The 13,583-nt window shown below is 47.5% G+C and overlaps 1 protein-coding gene across 1 annotated transcript; it reads right to left on the minus strand.

Moving 5' to 3' along the window:
* Nucleotides 1-9,918: 9,918 nt before the first annotated feature.
* LOC143888148 (uncharacterized) lies at nucleotides 9,919-11,343 on the minus strand. Its single transcript, XM_077392481.1, has 2 exons — nucleotides 10,547-11,343; nucleotides 9,919-10,348 (listed from the first exon to the last, which is right to left on the minus strand). Exons 1-2 carry the CDS (start codon nucleotides 11,341-11,343, stop codon nucleotides 9,919-9,921), a joined length of 1,227 nt encoding a protein of 408 aa, XP_077248596.1.
* Between the last annotated feature and the right edge of the window lie 2,240 nt (nucleotides 11,344-13,583).

Consider the following 13,583-nt stretch of genomic DNA (forward strand, 5'->3'; position numbering starts at 1 on the left):
CTCAAGGTTAGGGTAGGTCAGGGCCGAGATAATGGGATCCAGGGTTGGGCTAGGGTTTTGAAAAACCCAACCCAACCCTGTTGCAGCCCTACTCCAGCCCTTAAAGATGTCCTAACGATTTCTGTTAATGGGGTGTATTCTTCTTTATAGGGGTGAATTTATAGGTCTGTTCAGTTGTTTTCCCAGGAAAGGAAAAGAAAAGGATGCTTGAGAAACTGACGTGGCAAAAGGAAAAGAAATCCAGAGAAACTGTGCAGAAAAAGGTTTCTGCGCCTGTTCACTTGCGCAGGAAACCCATCTTTTTTTCCCATGCGAGAAAAGAAAACAAATCTCGCAATATCGGTGGGAAATGGAATCTCGCTTTAGCGAGAAAACACCATTTTCCACATCATTTTTCCAATTTTCCACCTATTTAATGTTAGTTTCTCCGGAAAACAAGTGAACACCACTATTTTAGCTTACTCGGAAAAAAAGAGGTGTTTTCCCCGGATTTGATTTCCCGAGAACGCAAGTGAACAGAGCCGGGAAATGTTATATTCCCACACTTTTCCACAAATTATATCCCTTTTGTTGGTAGATTCCAGGAAAGCCAAACATGATACTTTTTTTAATGATGTAGGGCGATTATTCAGAATTGATGTAGGGCGATTATTTTTTCACTCCCCTGTGGATTATGCGCCACCTTTTTAGCGAGATTTGACATAAAAAAGCATTGAAGTCTGCCCACAATTCCTGTTAAAAAGGGGGCGTATAATCCTACAGTGGGGCGAAAAAATAATCTCCCTTGATGTATCTTTGTCTAGTTTATATTTGAGGAATGCTAATCTTAAGGGTGCCATTGCAAAAACTAGACGCAAGGGCGCCTCCATTGGATCCACTTCACCAATATGCATTCATAATGCCACTCAAAAATGCAAGAGTAAATAGATAATAAATGCATATTGGTGACATGGATCCGATGGAGGTGCCCTCAAGGCAAGCGTGCCCTGCAGAGTAGCATTCCTCTGTACATTTGTATCACTTCAAAAAAGACAAAACAGTGACATTACTGAGAGAGAAAGAGAGATCTTATCCATTTGGTCCTATTTATAGTTCCAAACTTGACAAGAGAGTTTTAACAGAGAGAGAATGGGTTCGCTGTCACAAGCTGTTGTAACTTGTAGTTCAGATGACCTGCCCCATCCTTATAAATGTCCCAATCCAAAAGCAAAACAAATTGAACCATCATAATCGCACACGAAATCAACAGATCCAAAAGCGAAAAAATATTGAACCATCATAATTGCACAAGTAACCCATATTTTCTATGAAAAAACGTACAAGGGACAAGAAAAATTTGAAAAGTCGAAGAATTCACATAGAAATGGCACTATTTTAATAATTCACGCTAGAATGTCACCGTACCAAAAAAAACCTAAAAGAAGTTGACTGAAATGCCCCTCAGGCTCAGTTTCTTCCAAAGTAAAAATGGACGTAAAATTTGTTTTATTTTCATTTTTTACAATATAACACAAATTTTACGTCCATTTTACACCGAAAGAAACGGAGCCCCAGTGATTTTTAACCTTATTTCATCGTGATTTTTCACATCTCATGCCCTTCCCCTTATGTCGCAAGTGGAAGTCTAATCAATCCGCGTTCTTCATCCAATTTGAAGTTGGCTTTGGCAAACTGGGGGCTAGTGAGGAAGGGCTTCAAATCATAGATTTCATATTCCTGTGCCTGCACCAACACAAAATCAAATGAAATTGTTAAAGTATAAAAGATTAAATAACGCCATCCCCTTTTGGTGTAATTGGCTGTTTCACATGGTATCAGAGCAAAGGTACTAGGTTCAAAACTCCTTGATATTAAAAATCCACATGTAATGGCCAACCCTAAAAGAGAGGGCCACATGTGCAACGTGTAGGGCAACCCTGAAAAGAGGGGCCAATGGTGAGGAGTGTTAAAGTATAAAAGATTAAATAATGCTGTAAATACCCGAAAAACAAAATTCATTTTCTCCTTCTAAGGAGGGGCGTTTTTGTCCCCTAGTGGTTTAATTAATTAGGGCTTCTTAAAGAAAGCCTGTAAATACATCTTTTGGGAGTTTAATTAAACCCTAAACACATTTTCTTCAGCCCCAAGAGACGATTTTCGTGTGGAAGAAGAGGAGAACCAAGTTTTGGGATCGGAGAGCGAAGATCAAGGTAAGAACTATGTTCTTTATCGATTTATGTTCTTAGAAATCCTAAAACAAGGATTCTTGATCTTGAAAAGATGAAAGTGAATGTCTGATTTCGTTGAAGATGTGTTGAGGACTGGTCTTTGACTCCTTAGGGTTTGTTTTCTTCATGAACCCTAACAAATCTAAGATCGGATCAGGAAATTGTCTTCGAGGGTTTAACCTAAAAGTTAAGATTATCTTACAATAATTGTGTGTCGATTCGGAGTGTGAAATCGGGTTAGATGGATTTCCTTCGTCGTAAGGAATCCATTGGATCCGACCTCGTGCGATTTGGAGTCCGAACGAATAAGATCTGTAATTTTGAAATTTTGAGGAAATCGGGTAAAATTTTGAAATTCTCAAGAAAAATCCTGCACTGAGGTTTGGACGCCCGATTGGAGGTATTCGGGCGCCCGAAGGGGTGTTTGGACGTCCGAATCAGGCGCTCGAACGTGAGTGATCTGAGAACCTGAGAATTTGAATTTCTCAAAGGCCCGAAGTGGCTTCCGAAGGAGGTGTTTAAACGCCTGAAAACCTTGGGCGGGCACCCGAACCCACCAAATTTTGTGAGTTGTGTGTAGGCTTTGGATTTCAGATTCTTTGTTTTGGGCCACTCCTTTGGGCCCTTATTGATTAAGTATGATCTATGTGAATTAGGTATTGGTCTTTTGAAGTGAATTTGAAAGAGGAAGTGTTCGTCATTGGAGGTACGTAATTTCGTACCACTTTAGTGTTATGATTTACTACTAAATGATATGCCTTTTTTTATCTTAACCCTATAATCTCCTTGAATATATTAAACCTTTGATAAATTTATACTTTAATTTGGGTCTTGCATGCCAATTCCTCATTGATTACAATATGTTGAATCTTGTTTTCATTGATAACCTATGGTTTTCGCATTGAATATGTGACCCTTTTGATATAAAAACCTTTTGACCCTTGCATACTCAACTATTCTGGAAAACCTTGTAGAACCAATGTAAACCACAATCTTTGGAACTTTGTACGTATCTTTGGACCTTTTGTGGAACCAATGTACGTCTCTTTGTACGTAGCTTATATGTGAACTATAAGGGCCCGCACTAATGGGGGTTATACGTTAGCTTTTGGGTCCCGTCAGTGGGTGCTATTCACTGACCCTGTCGACAGGTATATGAACTCAGAAACTAGTTTCGAACCATGGGCAGTCGGGTAAAATAACGTGCTTTTTGGGCTAAGCCGATGACCTTTGGGTGGTTTTGTATATTCTGATTGATCCCAATAATCTCTAGAGACTTTGTAACTCTCTATTGGGACCTTTTTTGATATAACTCTTTGAAATATGGCTTTGTGGACTTTATTGCTCAGTTATTGTATTTGTACCAAGTACCTCATTTGTAGCTTCTGTGATCTTCGTTTATCTATTGACTCTCCCTATGTAAGCATGCCTTTGACCCCACTTTAGTGGTGCGTCATTATGTACTGAGCTTTTCATCTGACTGTGGTTTATCATTTTCAGACATTGACCCTCGTGGAGCGGACGAGGGAGCGCAGGCGTGACTTTTTGGTTTTTAACTTTAGTAGATTCTTTTAATTTCAATAGACAGTGAGTATTTTTAAGCATTGTTGAGACTATGTTATTTTATTTCATTATTGATTATTGGGGGAGAGTGGGAGAAAGATTAAATATTTGATTATTGGGATTATTTATGCAAGTGTGGACCTTTATGGATGCTATGATGTGGTTGGTTTTGTTATCGCTTTGTTAGCCTTGTATGCTTGTAAGGTTTCCTTGCAGGTGACGGTGCTGTTGTGTTACTAGGCCTTATGTGTGCGGCTTGGGGGCGTGATAAACACCATCTCCAAAAGCTTAAGCTTTTAGTGTGAGTGGTTGTTTCACAGAAATTCTTAGCCCACATGATAGCAGCAAGCAAAGCGATCAATTGAGCAACATCTCTTTTTTTTTGTTAAATTGCTAGGGTTGGCTTACGTGTTCAATAGAGCAACATTTTAGTCCTCCCTTACCTTGCTTTGCAGCTCCTCCACCTTCACCTCAATATGCGTAAGCCCTGCTGTTGTCCCAAATACAAGTACTTCATAGTGCAAGGAGTCCTTGATAAGCCCACGCAGGATTCCCATGAGCAACCCATTAAAATCTTTCTTGAAGGTCATGTACCTCGTGAAGCTCTGCAACCAGGAAACAGTTTATTTTCTAGCGTTCTCAGACACTCAAATATCAAGCAGTTGAAAGTAAATCTCAGAATTTGAGTATAGGCTTCAAAACATCTGTAGGATCGTTAGCGCAACCTACTTTCCCAAAACCAATTGGTGATGGGAGAGGCGCAACTAATTCTCGTAAGTCTAGGGTGACCACAACACAACACCCCGCACTACTATCAATGGCAACCTAGAGCCCCCCTACTAAGTGAGGGATGGGCACAAGGTGCAACACACCTCATGGGTGCGCGTCAGGTTGGGCTGTCAAGCCCCCTTTCGAGCTTGCGGGAGGTTCTGGCCCCCATAAGCCAGCCCCCCAAGGACGGCTGGCCCTTCGACACTCAAGTCAGTATGAGCAGAAGTGCAGAGCCAAAACTTTAAGAGTGGTGGTTCAGAAGTTATTACCCCTTGCTTTGAGCCTTAAGAGGCCTTTTATAGAGGGAGACCTGGGGTGGTTGGATTACCTACCCCAGGACAGGTGTCGGCCCTTTTGTGGGTTTAGGTTCACCTGCTCCTAGGTAATTACCGGATTACCCCTGGGCAGATGCCAGATTTGTGGTGGGCCCTTCTGGGGCCACGTGTCGACAGCTAATTAGTTGTTATTTTTCATACCCCATCAGTTGCCCCCCAGTTCTCCAAGTCATTGTAGTGATTTGGGGAACTACGAGGAGTTATGTTCCTGAACAGTAGAACGAACCGCTGCTCGGGATGACTCGATGAAATGAAGTAAGAGGTCCGGCTGGGACCGACCGTGATAAATAGGGTGAAATCTGTCCGGCCAAGCCGTCTGTCCGGCCTGGGACGACCAGAAGCTGAAGTGTAAAATCTGTCCAGCATGGGACGGCCAGAAGCTGAAGTGTAGAATCTGTCCGGCCAAGCCGTCTGTCCGGCCTGGGAATACCAGAAGCTAAAGTGTAAAATCTGTCCGGCCAAGCCGTCTGTCCGGCCTGAGACGGTCAAAAGCCAAAGTGTAAAATCTGCCTTTTAGCGGACGCGTCATATTCTGTCCGGCTTGGGCTGGGCAGATTTTTGTCTTCTAGCGGACGCGTCATATTCTGTCTGGCTTGGGCCGGGCAGATTTTTGTCTTTTAGCTGACGCGTCATATTCTGTCCGGCTTGGGCCGGGCTGATTTTTTAGATGGGCACAGTCGCTTAGAAGATATCCCGTAATCAAGCACTTCATATATAACCCTCAATCACTTGCAAGATTTTTCTGCATCCACATTATACGCGCGTAGCCTATACACCAGCGCATTTACTCGCGCCCTTGCCTCGAAGTGTGTGCCCTTCATTAATGAGGGACACGTGGCGTCACCTGGTTCACGAATGCGAATCGCAGGTCTCAAGGCTATAAATAAAGTTTTTCACCTTTCATTTTCACTTTTCACTTTCTACTACTCCCCTCCTTTTTTTTTCTTTTGCTCTGCTTGTTCGGCGCGTCAATCGTTGTGGTCGTCTGCGGGTTAGGAGCATCCCTCTTCAGACCGGTAATCTTCTTGAACGCGTCTTTTACTCGTTTCTTCTGCGTTCTTCATGTCCCGTAGTGAATCTAGTTCTGAGTCCAGTTTTGGGTCGTCCTCAGGGGAGTCTGCATCCTCTAGCAGCTCGGGGTCTAGTTCGTCGGAGAGGACCCAAACGAATCTGCCCAGGGTTCCCGGCCCGTATATGGCGAGTCCTAGTGTTAGTGTAGAGGTCGTAGGTGGTGGGGACGAGGTGATTTTGGATTTAAATACCACCCCGACCCCAACGGATAGCTACTTCCGAGCAGAGGCGAGTGGGGGTAGTGATGTTGCGGAGGCGTCCACCACTTTCGTTCCAGGCCGGGCTGTTGAGGTTAAAGTTGCGGCTCGGATGGACGCCAATCCCCAGTATAACATTCAGGCTCTGTACGAGGAGAATATCCTTGACAAGTCCAGGCTAGGGGAAGTTAGGGATAGATATTGCATTCCTAAGAGATTTAAACTGAGGGCGGCAATAGAGGGGGACAGGGCCAGCAATGAGAGTGCCGACGTCTGCATTTACGATGAGTCCTTAAGAGCCGGGCTTAGGTTCCCTCTGCATCCCTTCTTTGCTGAGGTCCTTCGATATTACAGTCTGGCGCCGGCCTAGATCGCACCGAACTCATGGAGGACGCTGGTTGGGTTCATATATCTAGTCCAAGGTCGTCTCGAAAGGAACCTGTCCATACATATGTTCCGCATGTGCGCACATCTGAAGAGGCACAAGGACGGGGGTTGGACCTATATCAGCCAGGGTCCCGATGTGAAGATGATCACAGGCATCCCATCCTCTATTCATAAGTGGAAAAATAGGTTCTTCTACGTTGAGGACAGCGAGCTCTCCGAGCCATGGCCGGTTCCATTAAAATGGGATACGCCGGACACGCTTGTGTTGAGTCGCAAGCAGAGCTTGGAAGGCGAGGATAGGCTCACATTTGCTCGAGTCTGTGACGAGCTGCAACGAACAGACATGATTCATTGTGAGGAGTTCTCTAGGGAAGAGATTCTGGTCGGGCTCGGCATTAGTACTGCGACCCCGGCACTTATGTGGCTAGTTTTGCTTTTGAGCTCCTCTTTTTTCCCTTTCGTTCCTGACCAATTTTTGTTTGTCCTATTGAATTTCAGAAATGCAGAAGCAGTCCCAGCTGGAGAAGGTGAGGCAAGGGGCATTCGGTAGGGGCCAGGGCCAGCAGGGCCAGAAAAGGAAAGCTCCCGAGGTCTCAAGTTCTGCACCAACTCAGGACGCACCGCCCCCCAAGGGTATGCCCACGGTAAAGATGGTCGACGCATACGGACAGGGAGCGGGGTCCTCTAAGCCAGGGGACGCGGCTACTGGAGTCCGATCCACCCCCGCAAGGCCCAAGGACAATGTTTTCCGGCCCAACTGGGCCATTCAGAAGAGACACCGGCTTGGGTGACAGCCGGGTGGCCATGGAGATCGTCACCAAAGGCCTACTGAACCATGACCAGCTCCAGGTTCTAAACGAGCCTCCAGATGCGGCTGATGAGGCCATCTTCTCTTCACTTTACCAGATCAGATTGTATTATCATGACTTCCGCGAGAAGAGCTGGAAGTTTTCTGCCGCAATCACTCAGTTTGGGAGGAGAACGCCAAGTTGATGCAGGAGGCTGTCAAGCTCAATAGGTCCATTAAGGATAGGGATGAGGAGATAAACAGGCTAAAGATCGAGATGGCAGCCCAAAAGCAGAAGGCCTCCAAAGCCTTTAATGCGCAGAGGGAGAGAACCCGGGAGAGACAGATAGCGGCCGTGGCAGAGGCCGTGCAGAAGAAGGAGGACGAACTCATTAGTTTGTCCACTGAATCTTACAAGCTGGGATTCATGGATTGCCTTGAGCAGGTCAAGGGATCTAAGCCGAATGTCGTTCTGACGGGCCTTGTCCTTCCTGATCCGCCGATGGCCAGGGATGAAGACAAGCAGGACGCCCTCGCACCAGCTGAAGCCTCGGTGGTAGATCCCCTGTGGGATGGTGGTCATGGGGTGTCTTGAGCTCCCCATTTTTCCCTTTTTGGCACCGTTTACTGATTCTCTTTGTAATGGCCCTTGGAGGCCCTACTTTTTGTAATGGGCCTTAGAGGCCCAACTTTTCATGAATAGAAGTTACATTTTGATGTCTACTGTTTCCGCTTGTGTGCCTCTAACTAGTATTAACATTGTGGGCCAATAACAATTGTAAAACAGTTTGTTTCCGAACAAAATGGCGCTCCTGGCAGGTATTCAGGTTTTTATTGGCCTGGATTCTCCCAAAGGTTTATTTTTCCGCCCGGGCCCGCTCCTAACCAGAAGTGCGCTTCCGGCCTTTGTGGAGACGAACCGGGGTGAACTAGGCAGCGAGTACCCAAGTTTTGATGAACTGGATTTCCGAGCAGGTTTGGTTTTCTGCCTCGGCCCGTTCCTGACTAGAAGTGCGCTTCCGGTCTTTGTGGAGACGAACCGGGGTGAACCGAGCAGCGAGTACCCGAGTTTTGGTGAACTGGGTTTCTGAGCAGGTTTGGTTTTCTGTCCGGGCCCGTTCCTTACTCGAAGTGCGCTCCGGTCTTTGTGGAGATGAACTGGGGTGAACCAAGCAGCGAGTACCCAAGTTTTGGTGAACTGGGTTTCTGAGCAGGTTTGGTTTTCTGCTCGGGCCCGTTCCTGACCAGAAGTGGGCTTTCGGTATTTTTGGAGACGAACCAGGATGAACCAAGCAGCGAGTACCCAAGTTTTTGTGAACTGGGTTTCTGAGCAGGTTTGGTTTTCTGCCCGGACCCGTTCCTGACCAGAAGTGGGCTTCCGGTCTTTGTGGAGACGAACCGGGGTGAACCAAGCAACGAGTACCCAAATTTTGGTGAACTTGGTTTCTGAGCAGGTTTGGTTTTCTGCCCGGGCCCGTTCCTGACCAGAAGTGCGCTTCCGGTCTTTGTGGAGACGAACCGGGGTGAACCAAGCAGCGAGTACCGAAATTTTGGTGAACTGGGTTTCTGAGACGGAGTGCTCGGAGATTTGCAAAGAAACAGTATCCTTTTTATCATTCACATTTAAGTGTACTTACAACGGCATTCGCTTTTGTGCCAAGTGGCCAGCTATTGATAGTATTTTCGGAGGTTCTTCGAATTCCAGGCGTGGGGTAGTAGGTGCTCCCCAAGTGTTTCCAGCTTGTAACTCCCTGGGCGAATTACCTCTTTCACTCGGTATGGCCCCTCCCAGGTTGGGGAGAGTTTACCTACCTTCTTCGGTTGGGAGATAGCAGCCTTCCTCAGGATTAGGTCCCCTACTCAGAACTCTCTTGGGCGTATCTTCAGGTCGTGATAGTTGGACACATTCTGTTTGTGGCCGCGACCCTGATTCGGGATTCTTCCCGGGCTTCTTCCAGCAAGTCAAGGTTTGCGCTGAGTCCATCTCCATTGAGCTGATCATTGAAGTTGGTGACTCTGGGAGACGGGATGCCAACATCGACGGGTATTACAGCCTCAGTTCCAAATGACAAGTTGGATGGCGATTCCCCAGTCGCGGTGCGCGGGGTGGTAGATACGGAGTCCTCTTTTTGATCCCCTGGAGTAGGATTATGTTCGTTACTTCAGTCTGCCCATTCGTCTGAGGGTGCGCCACAGAAGTGAATCTTTGTTCGATCTTCAAGTCCGAGCAGAATTTTCGAAAGTTCCGGCAGTCAAATTGTCTGCCGTTGTCCGTTATCAAGACGCGGGGTATCCTGAATCTGCAAACGACTGACTTCCAGAAGAAGGTCTGCACGATTAGTCTGTGATCTGGGCTAGAGGTTCAGGCTCCACCCACTTGGTAAAATAGTCAATGGCCACCATGACGAACTCACGTCTTCCGGAGGCTGGTGGAAAGGGGCCCAAGATGTCCATCCCCCATACTGCGAAAGGGAGTGGACTGATGATCGGGGCCATGGATACAGCCGGTTGATGGATGGTGGGAGAGAACTTTTGGCATCTCTCGCACCTTTTGACCAGGTCCAGAGCGTCTTGCCTCAAGGTTGGCCAGTACAGGCCTCTCAGCAGTACTTTGATGGCCAAGGCCTTGCCCCCAGGTGTTCTCCGTAAATTCCTTCGTGCATCTCTTGCAGAGTGTATGCGGCGTTGCTTGGCCGGAGGCATTGTAGGTACGGAAGGGTGTACGACCTTTTGTACAAGCTCTCACCATCCAGGGAGAGCCGGGCTACTCTCTGTATCACTTTGCGGGCTTCCTTCTTTGCTTTGGGAAACTTCCCTCTACGCAGGTACTCAATGATCTCGTCCATCCAGCACAGCTCGTGCTCGACTTGCATTATTTCTACGGCCTCATTTTCGATACTGGATTTCTTCATAAATTCCATATATATACTCCTAAAAGTGGTGTAGCCGGATGCTGCCAGCTTAGACAGCACATCCGCTTTTGCATATTCCGTTCTAGGGATTATGATGACCTCGAAGTTTTTGAACTTGCTGGCCAACTGGCAGACCTTGGAGAGATACTTAATCATACGCTCGTCGTGGGCCTAATAGACTCCTTGGATCTGGTTTGCGACCAGCTGGGAGTCACAATACGCCTTTAGCATTTGTGCGCTAGTCGGGACTGCTAGGTTCATTCCGGCGATGAGAGCCTCATATTCTGCCTCATTGTTGGACGCACAGAATTCGAACCTTAGCGCATAATCTAGAACAAAGTTATCGAGCCCGGTGAGGATCAAACCGGCTTCGTAACCAACCTTGTTTGAAGATCCGTCCACATATACTTCCCAAATCAGTTCGTTGGATGATGGACTCTGTGCTGCCGGTATAGGGATGTTTTCTGTTCTTACTGGTTTAGTCTCAGCTTCTGTTCGTTCCCCAGTTGTAGTTACCTTCTCTACAACTGGGGTTTGGACAAGTTCGGACTCGATGCTTTGTTGGTGGATGGTGCACTCGGCCACGAAGTTTGCCAGCACTTGGGCTTTTATCACCGGCCTAGGCAGGTACTGGATATCAAATTTGCTCAGTTTCACGGCCCATTTCACAAGTCGCTCTGAGGTGTCTGGTCTATGGAGAACCTGTCTGAGCGGCTGATCGGTCAGGACCTTTATTGTGTGGACTTGAAAATACGGCCTCAGTTTTCTAGCCGCAATGATCAGAGCGTATGCCAATTTCTCAACCCGCTGGTACCTGATCTCAGCATCGTGTAGGACCTTGCTGACATAGTAGACCGGTTTCTGCTGGTTGTGCTCTTCCCGGATTAGCACAGCTGCCAGTGCCATGGGGCTTACGGATAGGTACAAAAGCAGCTCCTCCCCCGGCTCTGGCTTTGTCAACAGCGGTGGAGAGGACAAGTACTGCTTCAACTCCTCGAATGCGACCTGACACTCCTGTGTCCAGGGTGTTGTTTTGATTCCTTTGACAGCATTGAAAAAAGGCAGGCATCTCTCTGCAGATTTTGAGATGAAGCGCCCCAGTGCGGCTACCATCCCGGTTAGCCGCTACACTTCTCTAATGGTCTTTGGTGGAGTGAGCTTCACCACAGCCTTCATCTTTTCTGGATTGGCTTCTATCCCTCTCCAGCTTACCATAAATCTCAAGAATTTTCCCAAGCTAACACCGAATGTGCACTTGGTGGGGTTGAGCTTCATGTTATGCTCCCTTAGGACTTGGGCTGTCTCTTTCAGGTCGGAGACATGATCTTGTGCGCTTTGGCTTTTGACCAATATGTCATCTACATAGACCTCCATGTTGCGGCTGATTTGCTTTTTGAAGAGCTTGTTTACGAGCCTCTGATATGTTGCCCCGGCATTCTTTAGGCCGAAAGGCATGACACGGTAACAATACGTCCCCTAATCTGTTATAAAGGAAGTCTTTGGTATATCTGATTCATACATTCTGATACGGTTGTATCCGGAGAAGGCGTCCATGAAGCTCAGCAGTTAGTGACCTGCGGTGGCATCTATCAGCTGGTCAATTTTTTGGAGCGGGTAGTTGTCCTTGGGACAAGCTTTGTTCAGATCGGTGAAATCAACGCAGGTCCTCCACTTTCCGTTGGCTTTCTTTACTAGGACCACGTTCACCAGCCAGTCCGGATATTGGATTTCTCGAATGAAGTCAGCCCTCAAGAGCCTCTCCACTTCTTCCTTGATCGCCTGCCGCCTTTCCAGGGCAAAATGTTTCCTTTTTTGTTTCACAGGCTTGCAGGTGGGATCGACACCGAGTTTGTGCATGCTGACCTCCGGATCTATGTCGAGCATGTCTGTGGAAGCCCATACGAAGACGTTTGCATTGTCTTAAAGAAACTGGGTGAGGTTCTGCCGGGTGCTACTGTCCAGAGAGGAGCCGATTTGGATGACCTTCTCGCCATCGTCTTCGAGCAGAGGAATGGGGATGAGGTCTTCAGCGGATTCATTCACTTGGGCTTCATCTCTTAGATCAAGTAGCTCAATCAGCAACGATTCTGATGCGTTTTTGCCTTTGAGTGCCATGGCATAGCACTCCCTGGACTGTGGTTGATCTCCTCTGACTTCTCCCACGCCGTTTGGCGTTATAAACTTCATCTTCTGGTGATATGCTGAGGCGACGGCGCGGATGAGGTTCTGGCCGGGTCGTCCCAAGATAGCTTTATAGACCGAAGTGGCCCTCACTACCAGGAAGTTGACCATTGCGAAAGCTTGACATGGCGGTTCCTCGACGAGGACTGGGAGTTCAATCTGTCCTTCCACTTTAACAATTTCTCCCGAGAAACCGAACAAATCAGAGTTCGCCGGCTTCAAGCGGTCGTCTCCTATCATCATCTGTTTGAATGCATGATAGTAGAGGATGTCGGCCGAACTCCCATTGTCGACGAGGATTTTCTTCAACTCCCAGTTCACAACTAGCATGGTTATGACTAGGGCGTCGTCATGGGGGAGTATCAAGTTGTCGAGATCCGCTTCTGAGAAGGAGATCTCATTCTCTGTCTTCATCTTTTTGCTGCATGTGTGCACGGCATTGAATCGGCATGCGTAGGCCTTTCGAGCAACAGATGATGTACCCTCGGCGGTCGGTCCGCCCATAATTGTGTTGATGACCCCATTAGGCTGGGATCGGCGCATCTCTGGCTGTGAGCTTGATGGTGGGGGAGATTGATTCCGCGCAGGGGGCGGCTGTGACCATCGAAGGCTTGGCCCTGAAGGCTCTTCTCCCTGCGCTCTCCTCTGTGGCCGTCATCTTTGACATATTTTTTCAAGTATCCCCGATTGATCAGCAGCTCGATCACTTCCTTGAGCTACCAGCACTCGTCTGTGTTGTGCCCGTGGTCCCTGTGGAACTGACAATACATCGACTTGTCTCTCTTGTTTCCTTTGGAGATCATCCTGGTCGGTCATCTTACGAATTTTTCTTCTTTGATCGCGGCCAGTATGTGTCTTCGGGAGGTGTTGAGAGGGGTATAGTTATCTTCCCTCCTTTGGGGGGACCTTTCTCTTCTGGAGGCCTTATCATCCTTACGCTGCTTGGTAGGATTCTTTTCTTCGGAGGTCCTCCGGTTTGAATCTAAGGCTGCCAGAGTCTCCTCCACAGCTATGTACTCCTAGGCTCCAGCCATCAGGTCTGCCAGTGAGTGCGGGTTTTGGCATGCTCCTGATCGGCGGAAATCATTAGATTTGGCGCCCGCGAGGAGTGCATTCATGACGGCTGAAGGATCCAAATTTGGCACTTGGAGGGCCTCCCTGTTGAAACGGCT

This window comes from Tasmannia lanceolata, unplaced genomic scaffold (genome assembly GCF_043159265.1).
Source record: "Tasmannia lanceolata isolate RefF3 unplaced genomic scaffold, GAP_Taslan_0.1 ptg000012l, whole genome shotgun sequence".
Classification (NCBI taxonomy): Eukaryota; Viridiplantae; Streptophyta; class Magnoliopsida; order Canellales; family Winteraceae; genus Tasmannia; species Tasmannia lanceolata.

Bases quoted from the DNA above. Each gene is read 5' to 3' on its own strand.
- LOC143888148 (XM_077392481.1), bottom strand. From the start codon at position 11,343: ATGGTAGCCGCACTGGGGCGCTTCATCTCAAAATCTGCAGAGAGATGC. The intron at 10,349-10,546 runs GTTCGAATTCTG...CCAGTTGGCCAG, and splicing joins GTTCTAGATTATGCGCTAAG to CAAGTTCAAAAACTTCGAGG.